This window comes from Bombina bombina, chromosome 1 (genome assembly GCF_027579735.1).
Source record: "Bombina bombina isolate aBomBom1 chromosome 1, aBomBom1.pri, whole genome shotgun sequence".
NCBI classification, from domain to species: domain Eukaryota; kingdom Metazoa; phylum Chordata; class Amphibia; order Anura; family Bombinatoridae; genus Bombina; species Bombina bombina.
The window spans coordinates 1295150477-1295172489 of record NC_069499.1 but is presented as its reverse complement, the minus strand read 5'-3'; the positions used below and the strand labels follow the sequence as shown (position 1 = coordinate 1295172489).

Genomic DNA, 22013 nt, shown 5'->3' with positions numbered 1-22013 from the left:
CTAAATTTGGTGCAAGCAGTCACAATCTAATATATGCTAAAAATCATAAAAAGAAAAACTGCAATCAAGAAATAAAATATGAGAGCTATAGTGTGACACTGGCTGCACTCAATTTATTAATGTATTTATATATACAGTACACAAACACGTATATATACAATAGAAATTCATAAGTTGAGTGCAGACGTAGTCACACTTTAGCTTTCAATTATATTTCTTGATTGCTGTTTTTCTTTTTTGATTTTCAACAAGAAATGATGTGACCCCATTGACTGAACCTCAATTCTTTCTGCTCCATATTTGTAAGGCATTGGGGCATATAAGGTTTTACATTTAGCTAACACTCACAGGCTTTAAAAAAAACTGGACATTTATGTGTTCAGTATTTTTGTTAAGATTATACTGGACAGCCTGTTAAAATACTGTACTGCAGATTTGCTCTAAGATTCCTGATTGGTTAATAAGTCAAGCTAATTTCTAATTGGTTGAATGTGTAATATATCTGCATTGAAATTTAAACTTGCACAGTGAGCATTTGCCTAACTTGTGGCAGAACAATACCAGGGCAGAGCAGGCATTCTGATAAAATGATTTGTGTAAGTATGTGAACAACTTTATGCTGTGGCTTTATTAACATTTTATATTTTTGCAAGTCTCATATACATTACAGGAAATCTGTAATCATTCCGAAGTGCCAATATTAGGGATGAGGAGTTTCATTTTAGAGACAGACTTTTGACTGTTCATTGGCCGGCTAGGGTATAGTGGGTCTGGATGTTTTACTTGGTTTTCTTAACAGGCCTTCATCTCAATTTTTCTAAAACATTTTCATCCCTTTTGAAACAGCAGGGTCATTATTCATACTATTTCTTGCTGACATTTTAGTGTAAATACAACTATTCCCTGTTAGTTTAATGAATATATAAATATTTAATTATTTAAAATGATGTGAAGTCTTCTTACATGTTGACACATTTTAAATGCAAATGTAAATCTTACATGATTTGCTTAGCAATTTAAATTAGGATATCTGCAGATTAAAATGAAAATGTAAATTACACTTAAAAAAACAGTGAAATAAAACATTCAGAGAAAAATACCTGCAGGAACAATATTTCATGCTCTGAAGTTGGGGATGGGGAATTCCTAAGAGGGGTTTGTGAATTAATGGGATTATGTCTGTGCAGCATTGGTAGATGTCAAAAGAAAATGTAAAATTGCTTAAAACAAGAAAAACAAGATCATGAAGGTTGTAGAGGACAAATATAATGGCCTTATAGTAGGAAATGTATCTTATGTGCAAAACAAAAATAGTGCCAGTAAAATGCATTTTAACCCCTTAAGGACCTACGTCGCTGCTTTTTTAATGGGGACTGCATTATTAATAGTGTGGTGACCAGAAGGGTGGAGGCAGGGGCGAAACTACAGGGGGTGCAGAGGTCGCAATTGCGACTGGGGCCCAGCTTAAAAAAAAAAAAAAAATTATAATTTTTTTTTTACAATAAAAAACGTTGACCTGCCACTGCCTGCACTGATATCATGTGAGTGTGACATGATGCTTCACTAGTGTCTCTGACTACAGGGGTTAGTGTTTCTGTTGTACCCATTGATGTTTATGTGTGTGTGTGTGTATGTATGTATGTGACTGTGTGTGTGTGTGTGTGTATGTATGTATGTGACTGTGTGTGTATTTTTGTGGAACCAGCAAATTACAGACCTTACAGCATGGGGAGGCAGGGGGTAAACAGTGTCAGTTTATACAGTACCACTATATACAGTACGGGGGGCTGGACCATGTCACAGACTACTGTGGTCACTTTATAAAGTACTGGGGCGGGTAGGGTCAGGCCAGCCATCTCACCAACAGATTACAGACTGTGTCACTGACTCACTATATACACTACTGGTGAGTTAAACAGTGTCACTATATACAGTAATAGGGGGTCAGACCATCTTACAGGGTACCTCCTTTTGCAGACATGTAATCTGATTCACATTTTTTTTTCTGTGGTGTTAAAAGTAAAAAAAAAAAAAAAGATATGTATCAAATTCATTTTTTTTGGGTGGGGGTGGCCCACCCCCACCCAAAAAAAATGAATTTGATACATATCTTTTTTTTTTTTTTTACTTTTAACACCACAGAAAAAAAAATGTGAATCAGATTACATGTCTGCAAAAGGAGGTACCCTGTAAGATGGTCTGACCCCCTATTACTGTATATAGTGACACTGTTTAACTCACCAGTAGTGTATATAGTGAGTCAGTGACACAGTCTGTAATCTGTTGGTGAGATGGCTGGCCTGACCCTACCCGCCCCAGTACTTTATAAAGTGACCACAGTAGTCTGTGACATGGTCCAGCCCCCCATACAGGGGGTGCAGAGGTCGCAATTGCGACTTAGATTCTTGCACCTGGGCCCTGTGGTTTCTAGTTAATCCTCTGGGTGGAGGGAGACATGCCCTATTGTTAGCAAGGAAACCCTTAGCAACCGGCAACCTACAGGGTACGCTGCGGTCGTTAAGAGGTTTAATCTTGTTTATAATGTGCATCTATTATTGTCTCAATATTTTATATTTCTGTAATTGCATTATTGAGGTACTGCAGCAATACACAAAAATACTATGGGCCCATTTATTAAATCCAAGATGGACAAGGTACGCTCTCTGGAACTTCGTCCTCCCAGCATCTTGTTTACCATTGCATTTTACATTGCACAAGAAATTTGCTTATGCAGCCACACCCCCTGCTGTAAACGCATCACCAGCTTGTCAATCATCCCAGTAACCTAAGAATTTGCATACAAATTGCTTAAAGGGACATGACACCCTAAAATGTTCTTTCATGATTCAAATAGAGAATACAATTTTAAACAACTTTCTATTTTACTTCTATTATTTAATTTATTTAATTATAATGGTAACATTTGTTGAAGGAGCAGCAATGCACTACTGGTTTCTAACTGAACACATGGGTGAGCAAATGACAATCGGTATATATATATATATATATGCAGCCACCAATCAGTAGCTAGAACCTAGGTTATTTGCTGTTCCTAAGCTTGCCTAAAAAAAACATTCAGTAAAGGATAACAAGAGAAGGAAGCTAATTAAATAATAGAAGTAAATTGGAAAGTTTTTTAAAATTGTATATTCTATCTGAATCATGAAAGAAATTTTTTTGGTTTCATGTCCCTTTAAATCAATGTTTTGGCAGCAAGTATCCCTTTAGTACCTTTAATCATAACATATACATTTTACTCATTTTAAAATATCTGCATGATTAAAAAAATGTGAGCATATCATGAGTAGCCTAGACTACATATTGGAGTACTCTTCATGGTTAACAAGTTATGGTGAACAAGTTGGTACGGTGGCAGGCATAATCTGATTAATTTCATTATAGTACAGGATCTGTAATAAAATATACCATGAGCAGCAAATTGTGATATATGTGCCTACAAACTTCAAACATGAAGATAACAGGTAAGCTAACAAAAGCAGAAAAAAACAAACTTTTATATATACAGTATATATATATATATATATATATATATATATATATATATATATATATATATATATATGTGTGTGTGTGTGTGTGTGGGTATAAAATATTCATATATTATAAATATGAAAATAAATTAAAATAAAAAACACAAGTAAATTAATTAATTAACCAATTTAGAAAACAATAAATCTAGACAATACTGTATGAAACATCTTGGGCAATTTATATTTTTTATATATAGATACATAGATGTCCACACTTTTCTATACTACTTTTAAATTTGATTGCTAACTAATTTACGTACATATTATGTATTTAATGTTTTATTCTATTACATATATTACAATATATGTTGGCTAAGGTTATATCAGTACTACAGCATTTTGTGGGCTATACAAATAAATAACAATAATAATAATAATAATAATAATAATAATAATAATAAATTGTAATAAGTACTACCTATTGGCTTTGTCTGCTGGGAATACATACAATGAACAATTTAGCGGTACAGGCAAGCTATTCCATTAGAAAATGATAGTCAACAAAGTTTAGTAGCTCTCACTTTCACAAATGTATCATCTAACAATTTGATTGCATTTTATTGCTGTGTAAAATATCCCTTTAAATCACGGTTTTTTATGATGTATTGAATAAATATCTACAGTGCTGCTCGTTTTATGGCAAAAAATGTGTAAATATCTTACCTGAAGTACAGCTACTGGTAGGACTGTCAGTTCTTCCATCACACTTCCATGGTATTCATTTGCAGAGAAAATGGGAGCTTCATCATTTTTATTGATTACATTGATGGTGACTGTGGCATAATCTTCCCATTTTCCATCTGATGCTAACAAAATCAGTTCATATATTTTTACTTCCTCATAATTAAGTGGTTGGAAAATAAAAATTGCTCCGGTATCAGGTTCCACATCAAGAGCACTACCTACATTACCCCCTGTGATTTGATATCTGATCTTCGCATTCATACCTGAAAATACAGACATAAGATATAGACTTAGACTTTTAAGCATGCAAAAGACTCTTTTTTCTTTGAATAAATAGAGCTTCTGCCATCTCTGTATATGGGCCTTGAATATATTTATTTAAAGTAATCATGTCACCTCTCAAAATTCCTTTTTTTCTAGAGAAAACAGACCCAGTTCCTCTGTAGCGCAGCCACTAGAAGCAGCCGAGGAAGTGAAAGCGGGAGTTCTCTCTCACATAGATGCTAGATTCAAAGGGCCAGCAAGCTTCACAGGCTGTGTCTGTGACATTGGTTTGCTGTGGAATGTACAATTAACCACGTGCCTTTAACATCCCTAAAGCAGGAGATTTTAAGGAAATAGTTCGGCGTCAAGGTTAGTGCCATTAATGTGAGGGGCGACACTATGTTGAAAAAAACGCTGGCTGGGGGGAAAAAAGTCAACCGTTGGCTGCAAGAAAAGATTTCAGTGTATTACCATGTCAGAATGCACTTAAAGGGACATAATACTCATATGCTAAATCACTTGAAACTAATGCAGTATAACTGTAAAAAGCTGACAGGAAAATATCACCTGAGCATCTCTATGTAAAAAAGGAAGATATTTTACCTCACAATCTCCTCAGCTCAGCAGAGTAAGTTCTGTGTAAAAAGTTATACTCAGCTGATCCCAGCTGCAGGTAAAAAAAAAAAAAATGAAGACATGAACTGCAGCCAATCAGCATCAACAGGGCTGAGGTCATGAACTCTTACTGTGATCTCATGAGATTTGACTTAACTCTCATGAGATTTCATAGTAAGCTTCCTTTACCTGATTGGTGAAATAATATGAGAGTTCACCAGGCTCATCCCCTAAGCTGTCCCAGGACAGACACACTAAAATGCTGCTTAGAAATCCTTTACAATGGGATGTGGCTACTGAGGAACTTTTGAGGTAAAATATCTTTCTTTTTTACATAGAGATGTTTAGGAGATATTTTCTAGTGAGCTTTTTGCAGCTATACTGCATCACTTTCAAGTGTTTAAACATTTGGATATTATGGCCCTTTAAGTGAAGTGCTTTTTGGCAGCCATGGGGGTTAAACTATCCATGTTGCTCCTCTAGGAAGGCTGTGGAGGTGAGGAGGTTATCTGTGATGGGATGAGGAGGTTATTCTGTATAAAAAGCTATTGGTTTGATATATAGCACTTTGAGCAAGGATGTCTGTAGATCTATTACGGTGAAAAGCTGTTGTCTTTAAAATGGGGTATGGGGAAGTATTTATTAAAGGGATACTAAACCCAATTTTTTTCTGTCATGATTCAGATAGAGCATGAGATTTTAAGCACCTTTCTAATTTACTCCTATTATCAATTTTTCTTTGTTCTCATGTTATCTTGATTTGAAAAAGCAGTACTGTAAGCTTTAGAGTCAGACCATTTTTTGTTCAGCACCTGGGTAGCACTTGCTGATTTGTGACTAAATGTAGCAAACCAATCAGCAAGCTCTACCAAGGTGCTGAACTAAAAATGGGCCGGCTCCTAACCTTTTATTACTGCTTTTTCAAATCAAGATAACATGAGAAAAAAGAAAAATTGATAATAGGAGTAAATTGGAAAGTTGCTTAAAATTGAATGCTCTATCTGAATCATGAAAGAAAAAAATGTGGGGTTAGTATCCCAAGTTTAAGTAATATTTAGCTATTATATACTTTTACACTTCTACCTGATTACAGAAGTTTGCCTGTTGCCTCCTTAAGCTAAAATAAATTATGAAAAAAATATGTATATAAATATATATATATTACTGCTAGCTTTTAATACATAATGTCATTATCATGTTTAAGGACCATCAAATTGAACTACATAGAAAACCAATGTAGGTACAGTATAATGCACCTAGTACAGCAAAACTTTGTTTTAATAAATAATAATAGAGGGACACTGTATTTTGTAAATGTAAATATGCATATACATTTCTACACACACACATACATTCACAAAAACATACCTGGCTCTTAGATTTTGAACATATTTGTTGAGCACTGATATAGTGTATAATCCAAAATTGGTGATGTGCTTTTATTAAGGGGCACCACAAAATTCTTGCACCAGGACCCTCTGTTCATTAGGTCCACCACAGGAGTTAAATTAGATGTAAATCCTTGTGTCCTCTTAAATGCCACCATCATACTTATGCTTGTTGAAAATGTATGACCCTGTAACATGCTACTGATTTTATTCTTAGCTCTGAGCACAAATAAAGTAGTCCTGGCTTTAAAAATTGTTTTGTATCCTGATTCCAAGTTAAGTAAGATTATATATTGGTTTGTGCTTGTGCTGTGTAATATGTGTATGTGTGGTGTGTGTATGTATGTGTGTGCTGTATACACAGGACTTGCTTTAGAAGGGTGTAGTAGTGGCAGGTAAGCTAAAAAAACTCTTTCCGCTACAGATATGTTGACGGCCTCCCTAAAATGTCCAATTACTATTCTTTGAATAGCAAAAATGTGTGTGTGTGTGTGTGTATATATATATATATATATATATTTATATACTATATATATATATATATATATATATATATATATATACACACACACACACATACATACATACACACATATACACATACACACACATACCCAATATATTATGTATGGATTTAAGACTTTTAAATCCAAGAGCATTGCTAATCTGGGCTAAAAAATATGGGTAATGTGTGATTTGTGTGCATAATGGTATGTGTAAGTGGGTGTATACATGGTGTACTTGGATATGAGTGTGTTAGTGGGTGTATGTGTGATGTGCGTGCATAATGGTATGTGTAAGTAAGTGTATGTGTGATGTGCGTGCATAATGGTATGTGTAAGTAAGTGTATGTGTGATGTGCGTGCATAATGGTATGTGTAAGTAAGTGTATGTGTGATGTGCGTGCATAATGGTATGTGTAAGTAAGTGTATGTGTGATGTGCGTGCATAATGGTATGTGTAATTTGGTGTATGCATGGTGTGCTTGCATATGAGTGTGTAATTGGGTGTATGTGTGATGTGAGCGCATAATGGTGAGTGTAAATGGGTGTATTTGTGATGTGTGTGCATAAGAGTGTGTGTATGTTGGGTCTGCAAGTGTATTTCTGTAGTGCTGGATGTCACACATTGGGGTGAATTTACCATCCCTAAAGGCGGACAGGTTTCATAGCAGGGTGAAATTTAACAGAGTATTCTTGTGCAATGCCGTCCCCTGCTCTGGTGCAACAAGTTGGGCTAGAGCACAGCACGTCAATCACCCCAAACAATCAAGTGTTAAATAAGAAACTGAGAAGGGAGGGGGGCTGCTTTACCTTAAAATGCCTGGGCCTATTTTTGGTCCCAGTCCGGCCCTGAATGCCTCTTTTAATACACGCTAGTATCTTATTAGCCGCTGCCCTGCATTGTGCGCCCATCATTATCTTGTTATCTATTACTACACGCAAATCCCTCTCCTCCTCTATTTGGTTAAGTCTAGTCCCATTTAAATAATAGATTGCCTATTTTTACTTCCGAAATGTAAAACCTTGCATAATCCCGCATTAAATCTCATTTTCCATTTAACTGCCCATTCCCCTAATTTTTGTAGATTCCCTTGTAAAGCAGGTTCATCCTGGCCTGACCTAATGACCTTACACAACTTTGTATCATCTGCAAAAATAGAGATGTTGCCATTTAATCCTTGCTCCAAGTCATTAATAAAAATATTAAAAAGAACAGGGCCTAGTTCTGATCCCTGGGGATTCCTCTAATTACCTTTGTCCAATCTGAGTATGATTTTTTTTTACTACTATTAGTTGCTCCCTATCTTTTATCCAGTTATTTATCCATGAGCTAACATTTTCAGCTATTCCCAGTCCCTTATTTTTTACATGAATCTCTCATGTGGCACTGTATCAAACTCCATTGTAAAATTCAAGTATATCACAACAATTGATTTTATATTTTTACTTCCTTCCTCATAGAATCTAATTAGATTAGTTTGACATGATCTACAGAACTGTTCCAAAGTCTTAGGCCACCATTAGATTTGTTGTTTTTGCAAAGTTTTAATGACCATCCATATTTATTTTTTGGTCTCTTTAGTAAAGGAACAGTCAAGTTCAAAATAAACTTTCATGATTCAAATAGGGCATGTAATTTTAAACAACTTTCCAATTTACTTTTATCACCAATTTTGCTTTGATCTCTTGGTATTCTTAGTTGAAACCTAAACCTAGGAGGTTTAGTTGCTAATTTCTTAGACCTTGAAGGTTGCCCCTAATCTGAATGCATTTTGACAGTTTTTCACCACTAGAGGGTGTTAGTTCACGTGTTTCATATAGGTAACATTGAGCTCATGCACGTGAAATTACCTTGGAGTGAGCACTGATTGGCTAAAATGCAAGTCTGTCAAAGAACTGAAATAAGCAAAACTGGGAATAGGTAATAAAGGGATTATCTATCTTTTTAAACAGCAAAAATTCTGGTGTTGTTTGTCCCTTTAAGATACAAACAGCAAATACAGGAAATATGTACACAAAATATAAAAACAACACAATTTTCAGAACAAAATAGATTCTTGAGGTAAAAGTCAGTATTTAGTGTGACCTCCCTTGGCAATAAGCACATCTTGAACTCTTTTGGGGAGATTGTTCTGAAGTAATCTTCTGGAATACCAGGCTTCCTTCTGCACCTCCCAGAGTTCTTCTTTAGATTTACAGTGGCTTTTATTTCTTTCTCTGTCCAGGTGATCCCATACTGCCTCTATAATAATCAGGTCTGGACTCTGTGGAGGCCAGTCCATGACTGTCAGTGTTGTATAAGCTATTTTTCTCTCCAAATAGGATTTCACTGCATTAGTAGTGTGTTTGGGATCATTATCATGTTGAGAAGTTAAACCATTCCCAATCAAACTCTTTCCAGACGGAATGGCATGATGAATTAAAACCCCTCTGTACTTTTCATCATTCATAATCCCATCAATTCGGACATATAATCGCCAACACCACTGGCAGAAATGCAGCCCCAAACCCAGACAGACCATCCACTATGTTTCACTAAAGGCCGCAAGCACTCATTCTTCTATTTCTCTCTAACTCTTCTCACACATTGTCGACGATTGGATCCAAAAATTTCAAACTCGCTACCCTTCACACATTTTAATGTACCTATATTGTCCTTAGATTTTTTGCCATTTATGTACTTAAAATATGTACTTACATTTTTTTTTTAGGGTTTTACTTAGAATCCTTTGCAATTCATCTTTCATTTTCAATTTTGACTCATTTGATTGCTTTTTTTGCATGCTTTGTTACATTCCTTATATATTTGGTGTGTTGAGTCTGTACAGTTTTTTTTAATAGTCCTACGTTTTCTCCTAATTTCTCTTAACACATTTTTATTTAGCCAAATTGGTTTGGATTTATTTATTTTACTTTTTTTATAAACATGTGGTATGTGTTGATATGTATATTTATTTAACAATGTTTTAAATGTTATCTATTTATCCTCTGTATTTTAATGAGAGAATGCTTTGTCCCAATTTATGACATTTAACGATTTCTTTAAATCATTGAATTTTGCTTTCTTAAAATTAAAAGTCTCAGTTGAACCTTTAAGACACTGCTTATGGAAAGTGATTTCAAACGTGACCATGTTATGATCTCTGTTACCCAAATGTTTTTTGACTTCTATGTTTGATATTATATCTATATTATTTGACAGCACTAAATCCAACATAGCTTTATTCCTAGTTGGCTCCTCTATTAATTGTGACAAGAAGTTATTCCTGAGAACATTTAAAAATCTATCTCCTATAGTTGTATTACTAGATTCATTGGCCCAGTTTATGTTGGGGTAGTTAAAATCTCCCATAATTACAGCATTAATATTATTAGCAGCCCATCCTATTTGCATTAGTAATTAAGTTTCCTCCATGTCACTAATGTTGAGGGGCTTGTAGCATGTTCCTAGTAATATTTTTTTTAGGATTTTTTCCCCACTCATTTCAACCCACAGGGTCTCTGCATTATCCCCTGTATCATCTTAAATATCCTCCTGAATTGTAGGTTTAAAGTCAGCTTTAATATACATATATATTATAATGTAATAATATTATAATATATAATATAATGGATCTCTGATGAAGCGCATCTGAGCATGCGTGAAACGTGTCAGTTCATTCAAGCCTGTCCAGACACACTATTTGTGTAGATATTGCCAAGTTTATATAAACTGCTCTTGCATTGAAGAACCAGTTTCAGTGTTTTTTCTTTTCCCTTCTTGGATTTTGGCTTGAGATAGCCATACAGGACTGGTTCTGTATGTTTTTATACAGCATTACAGACAGCAAAGCAGCGGAGCATAGCTGACCCGAGCAGTCCCTGATTTTGTCCTGCTTTGTTACCCGTACACCTCCGGCTGAGGAGGGAGTGGCTACCCATGGTGAGGATTCCAGCAGCGACACAGTATTTCAGAGGCACTACCTGACCCGAATAGTCACTACGGAAAAGAAGGGGAGTGGCTCTGACGAGTAGAGGAGGTCACCCACCACTTTGCCGTCTGACCCAACCTATTTCACACACCACCTGGAGGTATGCCAACTTTACTCACCTGTTGACAGACTATACATTCATCATGGACTAACAGAGACAAGCAATACTTCTGAGCTGCACTGAGATTGACACACAGTACAGCAGGTCTACAACGTTGTAAGCCAACAAAGCTACCAGCACTGACTGTGTTTGCTCCGCATAACCAGATTGGTAAACAGTGTTACTAATTAGTGTCTGTGACAGACTTTGAAGCTTATACATAATTGAACTCAGATTGTATTTCAATCTACCAGCTACAAGTACTGACTGTGTTGGCTCCGCATAACCGGATTGGTAAACAGTGTAACTAACTAGCATCTGTGACAGACTTTGACGCTTATACGCAATCAAACTTAGACTGAATTTCAATCGAGTTTTCACCACTGGTGCATACCATATAGCTCAACTCAATACAAGCTGTTTGTATTTATTGCATTATTAGTGCTTTGACATATAGGATACCATTTTTTGTTCTTGTTTATGCAAATTTCCTCCTAAAAAAAGTATAACCCTCTAAATTAACTGCCCAGTCATGTGAATCATGTGTGCCATATAGAAATTGTGCTCACTCCCATGGAGTTATTTATGAGTCAGCGCTGTTTGGCTAAAATGCAAGTCTGTCAAAAGAACTGAGATAAGGGGGCAGTCTGCAGAGGCTTAGATACAAGAAAATCACAGACGTAAAGGTGTAGTAATATAACAGTGTTGGTTATGCAAAACTGGGGAATGGGTTATTAAGGAATTATCTATCTTTTTAAACAATAATAATTTTCAAGTAGTAGTTTTGAATCATTATACTGGGCATCGTCATATTGGTACATGTGTACTGTTTCATCCTGTGACAAAAGCAGTGTGCTTTCATAAATCATTGACATAGTTGTGTTTTGACAGCTGTACCACTTTGGATTAGATTGCACAATATAAAGCTGAAGGGATTCATTTTTGTAGTTTTTTTTACACAGTTTAAGTTACATAACAAATACCAAAAAGCTTTCAGGAATAATGAAATATATGCTCTGTATTGTGCATGCTAAATTGGAGAAAATAATATGGCTTGTCAAGAAAACCGCAATATGTATGTGCACCATTTCTGTCAAAGGGTGCAAGAATAATTCAATTCCAAGAAGGTCACACCCAGTGTGAAGATGAAGAACCTCAATAACCAAAACTTTTGAATGATTAAAATTAGAAGATAGTTTTGAAGAGAGATGCAGGCACTGGAGGAAAAGCAATCACATGGTGAGTAGTAACTATACTACTGTAATTGTACCCAGCAGTTTAATGTCGCTTGAAGTGTAGGGCCATTTTTCAAAAAAATAAAAATAAAGAAGGAGGTGCCGATAATCAATGAAAATGGCTGACTGGGATAACACTGAAATTGAAAATGGCTCATGGGCAGCTGTTAACATGCCAATAATTATCAAACAATACATTGTGAAACATCCCTTAGTTATATAAATAAAAGAGGGGACTGAAAGACAAAAAGTCCATCTAGTTCAAGCTTCACAAATCCTCTTTGATCTCAGTTTTTTTGCCAAGTGAGCGTATAGAAATACATTTTAAAAAAAAAACGTACCTATTTAATGCAAGTAATCTTAATCTTGGATTTTTAGCCAAAATATATTTAAACCATATTTAAAGTTATCTACTGTATTGGGAGTCACTACCTCCTCAGACAAATAGTCCCTGTTTAATTGCTCTTATAGCGAAAAATAAAAATTCTTGCCCTAAATTGTGAATTCCTGACAACTCTCTATATGGACCATAAATATATGTATATAAAGTAGTCATTTCTTTCCTTGTTATTTATATATTTAAAAAAAGTATTATTGTGCGTCTTGCAATCCTTTACATTCAAGTTAAATCCCATTTGCCATTTATCAGTCCATTCTTCAGTTGTTTTCCATCCCTTAGCAGAGTGATAATTCCCTACTTTGATTTAATCAATTTACACAATTTGGCATCAGATATATTATGTCTTTTTAAATAGATAGATATTTCTCAAATGTTGATTGAAAACAGTTAATATAGTTCACTTCTGGATGTAGTCCAGCTTCAAATAAATTATGACAGTAACATTTTCTGCTTACCAAAACTAACCCCAATCCTATGAGGTAAGTTTGCAGCTCTGTGGGGGTGGTGATGGTTAAATAACATAATTTATGTAAGAACTTACCTGATAAATTAATTTATTTCATTTTGGCAAGAGTCCATGAGCTAGTGACGTATGGGATGTACAATCCTACCAGGAGGGGCAAAGTTTCCCAAACCTCAAAATGCCTATAAATACACCCCTCACCACACCCATAATTCAGTTTAACGAAAAGCCAAGTAGTGGGGTGATAAAGAAGGAGTAAAAAGCATCAACAAAGGAATTTGGAAATAATTGTGCTTTATACAAAAAAATCATAACCACCATAAAAAGGGCGGGCCTCATGGACTCTTGCCAATATGAAAGAAATGAATTTATCAGGTAAGTTCTTACATAAATTATGTTTTCTTTCATGTAATTGGCAAGAGTCCATGAGCTAGTGACGTATGGGATAGCAATACCCAAGATGTGGAACTCCACACAAGAGTCACTAGAGAGGCAGGGATAAAATAAAAACAGCAATTTTCCGCTGAAAAAATTAAACCCACAACCAAAAAGATAAGTTTTTTCTCATAAATGAAAGAAAAATCAAAATGAAACAGCTGCCTGAAGAACTTTTCTACCAAAAACTGCTTCCGAAGAAGCAAATACATCAAAACGGTAGAATTTAGTAAATGTATGCAAAGAAGACCAAGTTGCTGCTTTGCAAATCTGATCAACTGAGGCTTCATTCTTAAAAGCCCACAAAGTAGAGACTGATCTAGTAGAATGAGCTGTAAGTCTCTGAGGCGGGGCTTGAACCGACTCCAAATAAGCCTGAAGAATCAAAAGCTTTAACCAAGATGCCAAAGAAACGGCAGAAGCCTTCAGACCTTTCCTAGAACCAGAAAAGATAACAAATAGACTAGAAGTCTTCCTGAAATCTTTAGTAGCTTCAACATAATATTTCAAAGCTCTTACCACATCCAAAGAATGTAAGGATCTCTCCAAAGAATTCTTAGGATTAGGACACAAACAAGGGACAACCATTTCTCTATTAATGTTGTTAGAATTCTCAACCTTAGGTAAAAATTTAAAAGAAGTCTGCGAAACCGCCTTATCCTGATGAAAAATCAGAAAAGGAGATTCACAAGAAAGAGCAGATAATTCAGTAACTCTTCTAGCAGAAGAGATGGCCAAAAGGAACAACAATTTCCAAGAAAGTAGTTTAATGTCCAAAGAATGCATAGGTTCAAACGGAGGAGCCTGTAAAGTCTTCAAACCCAAATTAAGACTCCAAGGAGGAGAGATTGATTTAATCACAGGCTTGATAAGGACCAAAGCCTGTAGAAAACAGTGAATATCAGGAAGTTTAGCAATCTTCCTGTGAAATAAAACAGAAAGAGCAGAGATTTGTCCCTTTAAGGAACTTGCAGACAAACCCTTATCCAAACCATCCTGAAGAAACTGTAAAATTCTAGGAATTCTAAAAGAATGCCAAGAGAATTTATGAGAAGAACACCATGAAATATGTCTTCCAAACTCGATAATAAATCTTCCTAAAAACACATTCACGAGCCTGTAACATAGTATTAATCACTGGGTCAGAGAAACCTCTATGACTAAGCACTAGGCGTTCAATTTCCATACCTTCAAATTTAATGATTTGAGATCCTGATGGAAAAATGGAGACAGAAGTTCTAGCCTTAATGGAAGCGGCCAAGGTTGGCAACTGGACATTCGAACAAGATCCGCATACCAAAACCTGTGAGGCTATGGTGGAGCTACCAGCAACACAAACAATTGTTCCATTATGATTTTGGAGATCACTCTTGGAAGAAGAACTAGAGGCGGGAAAATATAAGCAGGTTGGTAACACCAAGGAACTGTCAACGCATCCACTGCTTCCACCTGAGGATCCCTAGACCTGGACAGGTACCTGGGAAGGTTCTTGTTTAAATGAGAAGTCTTCTGGAAGACCCCACATCTGAACAATCTGAGAAAACACATCATGTAAGGAATCCATTTCATATTTTCCTTTTTACCAGCCATCACATGTTCTGACTAGTCTTCACCTGTATATAAGTCTTCACCGCACCTTAAACAGGTGCTTAGTTATTGAGCTTCCAAGCTGAACTCAGTCACACCAGTAGTTCTCATTGGAACTATCTTTATAAATTTGGATTACAATCTATTCTTTGAACTTCTAGATTCACTTTGCAGCAACTACCTAACATAGGAAATTGTCAGACCTACGCTACTCACTTCTCAAAGCTTACCAGCATCACGAGGAAGCGACCTGCTGGATAACTCCCTTTCAACCCTGCCGTACTTCCACTTAACCTGCTCAGATTAACCACCGTGGAAATTGTGTCTGGGGCTAAAACGCATCTGAGGTTCAACCGCTCCTGTACGGGAGGTAAGACATGCCCCTACACTGAAGCCAAAGCTCAATGGATGACAGTGACACACACCCCTGTGGCCTCTCGATCACAGGTGCAGCATTTCCTCCTCTGTGTCAGTAACGGCAGTACTGCAGTGTGTTAGAAGCTGCTAACAACTCCTCAGTGTACTTGTTTACCAATTGGATTTCAGTGTCACAGCAGCTCTATCAGTTACAAACAGCCGTGAGTCTTGTAAGCTTTTCACAGAAAACAAATAGCTCTTCCAGAGCAGAGACTCCTAAAGGAACTTTCCTCTTTCCTTGCATGAACTGCTCGGTTATGCTTGCAACATCAGTCTGCCATCCAGGGTAGATTCTGTTCATTTCAGTTGTCAGCCATATAGATTCACAACCATTATATCGTTACTTTCAAGTGTATCAAATATAATTGTAACAAAATAGTTTCCTTTTGCTTGCAACAATATATTTCCAGAACATAACAAATTCACTGAGACATAATCGGACTAAACTATAAAATAGTTAATTTGTTAGGTGATACAGTTATACAATTTCTATAAGACTGCAGTTGAGATCCACCTCATAGTTTCGCTTTACACATCCAGATGGAGGGACCACTCCCCTGGATGTAAAGTCTGACGGCTGAGATAATCCGCTTCCCAATTATCTATACCTGGGATATGAACTGCAGAAATTAGACAGGAGCTGGATTCTGCCCAAGCAAGTATCCGAGATACTTTTTTCATAACTTGTGGACTGTGAGTCCCACCCTGATGATTGATATATGCCACAGTTGTGATATTGTCTGTCTGAAAACAAATGAACGGCTATCTCTTCAACAGAGGCCAAACCTGAAGAGCTTACCAATCAATATCAAAATATTGATTGGTAATCTCGTCTCTTGAGATTTCCAAACCCTTTGTGCTGTCAGAGATCCCCAGACAGCTCCCTAACCTGAAAGACTTGCATCTGTTGTGATTACAGTCCAGGTTGGATGAACAAAAGAGGCCCCTAGAACTATACGATGGTGATATAACCACCAAGTCAGAGATAGTCGAACATTGGGATTTAAGGATATTAATTGTGATATCTTTGTATAATCCTTGCACCACTGGTTCAGCATAAAAAGCTAGAGAGCTCTCATGTGAAAACAAACAAAGGGGATCGCGTCCGATGCTACAGTCATGAGACCTAAAACTTCCATGCACATAGCTACTGAAGGGAATGATTGAGACCGAAGGTTCCGACAAGATGAAACCAATTTTAATCTTCTCTTGTCTGTTAGAGACAGACTCATGGACACTGAATCTATCTGGAAACCTAAAAAGGTGACCCTTGTCTGAGGAATCAAAGAAATTTTTGGTAAATTGATCCTCCAACCACGTCTTTGAAGAAACAACACTAGTTGATTTGTATGAGATTCTGCAGAATGTAAAGACTGAGCTAGTACCAATATATCATCCAAATAAGGAAACACCGCAATACCCCGTTCTCTGATTACAGAGAGTAGGGCACCGAGAACTTTTGAAAAGATTCTTGGAGCTGTCGCTAGGCCAAATGGAAGAGCGACAAATTGGTAATGCTTGTCTAGAAAAGAGAATCTCAGAAACTGATAATGATCTGGATGAATCAGTATATGAAGATATGCATCTTATAAGTCTATTGTTGACATATAATACCCTTGCTGAACAAAAGGCAGAATAGTCCTTATAGTCACCATTTTGAAAGTTGGCACTCTTACATAACGATTCAAAATTTTCAGATCCAGAACTGGCCTGAATGAATTTTCTTTCTTTGGGATAATGAATAGATTTGAATGAAACCCCAGACCCTGTTCCTGAAACTGAACTGGTATGATTACCCCTGAAAGCTCCAGGTCAGAAACACACTTCAGGAAAGCCTGAGCCTTTACTGGATTTGCTGGGATACATGAGAGAAAAAATCTTCTCACAGGGGGTCTTACTCTGAATCCTATTTGTTACCCTTGAGATACAATACTCTGAATCCATTGATTTTGGACATAATCTGCCCAAATTTTTTGGAAGAATCTTAATCTGCCCCCTAGCAGCTGAGCTGGAATGCGGGCCACACCTTCATGCAGACTTGGGGGCTGGCTTTGATTTCTTAAATGGTTTGGATTTACTCCAACTTGAAGAAGGTTTCCAATTGGAACCAGATGCTTTGGGGGAAGGATTAGGTTTTGGTTCCTTATTTTGTCGAAAGGAACGAAATTGATTAGAAGCTTTAGATTTACCCTTAGGTCTTTTATCCTGAGGCAAAAAACTCCCTTCCCCCAGTGACAGTTGAAATAATTGAATCCAACTGAGAACCAAATAACTTATTACTTGGAAAGAAATAGATAATAATCTAGACTTAGATACCATGTCAGCATTCTAAGATTTAAACCACAAAGCTCTCCTAGCTAAAATGGCTAAATACATAGATTTAACATCAATTTTGATGATATCAAAAATGGCATCACAAATAAAATGATTAGCATGTTGAAGCAAGCGAACAATGCTAGACAAATCAGTATCCGTTTCCTGTTGCGCTAAACTTTCCAACCAAAGAGTTGATGCAGCTGCAACATCAGCCAAAGAAATTGCAGGCCTGAGCAGATGACCAGAATATAAATAGGCTTTCCTTAGATAGGATTCAAGTTTCCTATCTAAAGGATCTTTAAAGGAAGTACAATCTTCCATAGGAATAGTAGTACGTTTAGCAAGAGTAGAAATAGCCCCATCAACTTTGGGGATCTTTTCCCAAAACTCCAATCTAACTGCTAGCAAAGGATATGATTTTTTAAACCTTGAAGAAGGAATAAAAGAAGTACCAGGCCTATTCCATTCCTTAGAAATCATATCATAAATAGCATCAGGAACTGGAAAAACCTCAGGAGGTTTATAAACAGAATTTAATCGTCTACTAGTTTTAACATCAAGAGGACTAGTTTCCTCAATATCCAATGTAATAAACACTTCTTTTAACAAAGAATGAATATACTCCATTTTAAATAAATAAGTAGATTTGTCAGTGTCAATATCTGAGGAAGGATCTTCTGAATCAGATAGATCCTTGTCAGAGGAGGATAATTTAGTATGTTGTCGGTCATTTGAAATGTCATCAACTTTATGAGAATTTTTAAAAGACCTTTTACATTTATTAGAAGGCATGATGGCAGACAAAGCCTTCTGAATTGCATCAGCAATAAAATCTTTTAAATTCACAGGTATATCTTGTACGTTAGATGTTGAAGGAACATCAGGCAATGTACTATTGCTGATAGACACATTCTCTGCATGTAAAAGCTTATCATGACAACTATTACATACCACAGCTGGAGATATAATCTCCACAAATTTACAACAAATGCACTTAGCTTTGGTAGAACTGTTATCAGGCAGCAGGGTTCCAACAGTGGTTTCTGAGACAAATGTACGAGAAAAAACAACATATAAAGCAAAATTATCAATTTCCTTATATGGCAGTTTCAGGAATGGGAAAAAAATTAAAACAGCATAGCCCTCTGATAGAGAAAAAGGCAAGAGGCATATAGGAATGGGGTTTTAAATAAAGAAAAAAAAATTGCGCCAAGTATGACGCACAACGCAAACAGAATTTTTTTTTGTGCTAAAAACATCCGGAAATGACACACTCGCATCATTGAAGACGCAACCTTGTGAAAGGAACTCAGCATCAACTAAGACGCCGGAAATGACAAATTTTGCATCATCGAACATAACTTTGCGCCAAAAAATCTTTCGCCAAGAATGACGAAATATACTTTGGCATTTTGGGCCCTCGCGAGCCTAATTTTGCCCGCAAAATTTCATGAAAAACATTCAATTTGAAAAAAGACTATATCCCAGGTAAGACATTTTTTTTCCTAAAAAATGCTTTTCCCAAATATGAAACTGACAGTCTGCAAAAGGAACTATGCATAAACCTGACTCATGGCAAATATAAGTACAATACATATATTTAGATTTATATTAATACATAAAGTGCCAAACCATAGCTGAGAGTGTCTTAAGTAATGAAAACATACTTACCAAAAGACACTCATCCACATATAGCAGATAGCCAAGCCAGTACTGAAACAGTTATCAGTAGAGGTAATGGAATATGAGACTATATCGTCGATCTGAATAAGGGAGGTAGGAGATGAATCTCTACGACCGATAACAGAGAACCTATGAAATAGATCTCCCATGAGGAAAACCATTGCATTCAATAGGTGATACTCCCTTCACATCCCTCTGAAATTCACTGTACTCTGAGAGGAATCAGGCTTCAAAATGCTGAGAAGCACATACAAACGTAGAAATCTTAGCAAAAACTTACTTCACCACCTCCATAGGAGGCAAGGTTTGTAAAAACTGAATTGTGGGTATAGTGAGAGGTGTATTTATAGGCATTTTGAGGTTTGGGAAACTTTGCCCCTCCTGGTAGGATTGTATATCCCATACGTCACTAGCTCATGGACTCTTACCAATTACATGAAAGAAACACCTTTATCTTCCAATCCCAGAGTATGTTCTCTTCCTTGGGTCTTTATATTTGGACTATTTTCCAAGATAGTCTGTGTGGGATACTTGCTTCAAATAGTATCTTTAGACTCTATATTTAATCTTTCATATCGTGGTGAGAATCTTGTCCTCCTCCAGAGTATGGAATATGGGGTAGATATCCCCAATGTAGAAACAATTGTTAAAAGGAAACAGAAAATGAATCCAGGCCTCAAATGCTTTTAGAGTAAAGTAAACATTAAACAAACACATTAGTTTTCTTGCAAAATTAGCACTTAGAAATTCTCAGTCTAGCCCCTGCCCACAGGCAAACAAGGAAGCAGACATTGCAAAACTTAAGTTTTAGGTCACATGATTTTTGCAGCAGAAGTCCTATAATGATCATGGGAAATAAACTGACTGGAGCTATTTTATGGTGTCTAGCCATGCTTCAAAAGCGACACTATATCTTTGCCTTAACGTTGAGGCCTCCTCCTCTTTGAGGGGCTAGGACAGGAAGTAAAGGACACTGCAGAAATTAAATTAAAAAATTATTTAAAGGTAAAATCCTTTTAAAATGAGGAATAAAAAATATTGCAATGAATGAAGTCACTGCTTGATGCTTTTTTGTTACTACAATGAAGCAGACTGTTTAACATCCCTTTAAGGGAGTGAAAATCACTTCTCATTGTGGTAGTTTTGCAGCTTAAAAGGGCATTAATTTAAAATAGTACACTCTATGATTCATTTTGAATATTGATTTCCATGTCTCTTTTAAAAAATCAACGTACCAAGTAAGATTTCCAGACATTTGAACATGATTTCTTAAAAGAAAATGGAATGGTCTGTTAATGTACCACATACAATGAGGCTATTTCAGTGTCTATTTAACTTTCTGATAGAAACACATAGGAGCGAGTTAATATGTCCTTTTAACTTTAACATTTTACCTTCATCCTGGTCATTAGCACTGACAGTAACGACAATCGAGCCAACTTCCTTATCTTCATCTACATTAACATAGTAGGCGCTTTGAGTGAAGGAAGGCTTGTTATCATTGACATCACTGATAAAAATACGCACATAGGCAGTGTCTGGAGAGACAAGAGGCAGGAGATTAAAATACTTGACTGAACCACTTCTGTCAGCTACAATTCCTTAAACTGTCAGCTAAACTATTAAATGAAAACTAATATGGAGACAATATACCAACAAACCCTGGGGATCTGGAACAATTTATATAGCCACATTACTCTTAAGCTCTTGAAGATGAAATGAATGTCAACAGCAATTTGTTTCAGCGGATAACATGGGAATAATTGATGTTTGTTGGTCTCTTTTTTTTACTTTAGCCCTAATGCACCTATAATCCAGTTTAGTTGTAGTTAATTTGCACAAGATCCTCTTTATCAACCTTCAAAAAGAAAAAAAAAACTGACTTTGGCTACATAGTCATAATATTTTACGCATTTTTATTGCCTGCAGCTGTAATGGGGATATGCGTATAAGATTGCACAATAATAAAGAATATATCAAAAATATTTTCACAATGAATTAACTGATTAGATATCTAGACAAACTTAAAAAAAAAATATTTAAGGATATCGGTTTCCTTTTGCATTCTAGTTAATCAAGTTTTAATTTTAGTGAATATGAAATGAATAGTAATATATGTTGTCATTTAGAACATTTTACTCCACAATCTCACATGCTTCTCCAATCTTAGTCTATACAGTATATGCCGTTGTTATTATATTTATTTATGCTGTGCACACATGGGGCATAATCTGAAACTGATGAACAGTTAGTCAAAGTAAAGTTACCTTAAAGGGACTTTAAACACTTGTATTTATGTTGTTTTGTTTTTTAATTCATAATGTTTCTTTTGTTTTTTTAAATGCAATTCGCTATTTATTTTTATTATATGTTTACTTTTTTTTTTCATTTTTTAAATTTA

At 36.0% G+C, this 22013-nt stretch overlaps 1 protein-coding gene across 1 annotated transcript in view; it reads right to left on the bottom strand.

Moving 5' to 3' along the window:
• LOC128664432 (neural-cadherin-like) overlaps positions 1–22013 on the bottom strand; it is a 183018-nt gene that overhangs the window by 23664 nt on the left and 137341 nt on the right. Inside the window, exons 16-17 of the mRNA XM_053719265.1 lie at positions 21007–21150; positions 4215–4498 (exon numbers count right to left, since the gene is read on the bottom strand). Of these exons, the coding sequence (XP_053575240.1) occupies positions 4215–4498; positions 21007–21150 (428 nt within the window). The remainder of the gene's footprint in view (positions 1–4214; positions 4499–21006; positions 21151–22013) is intronic.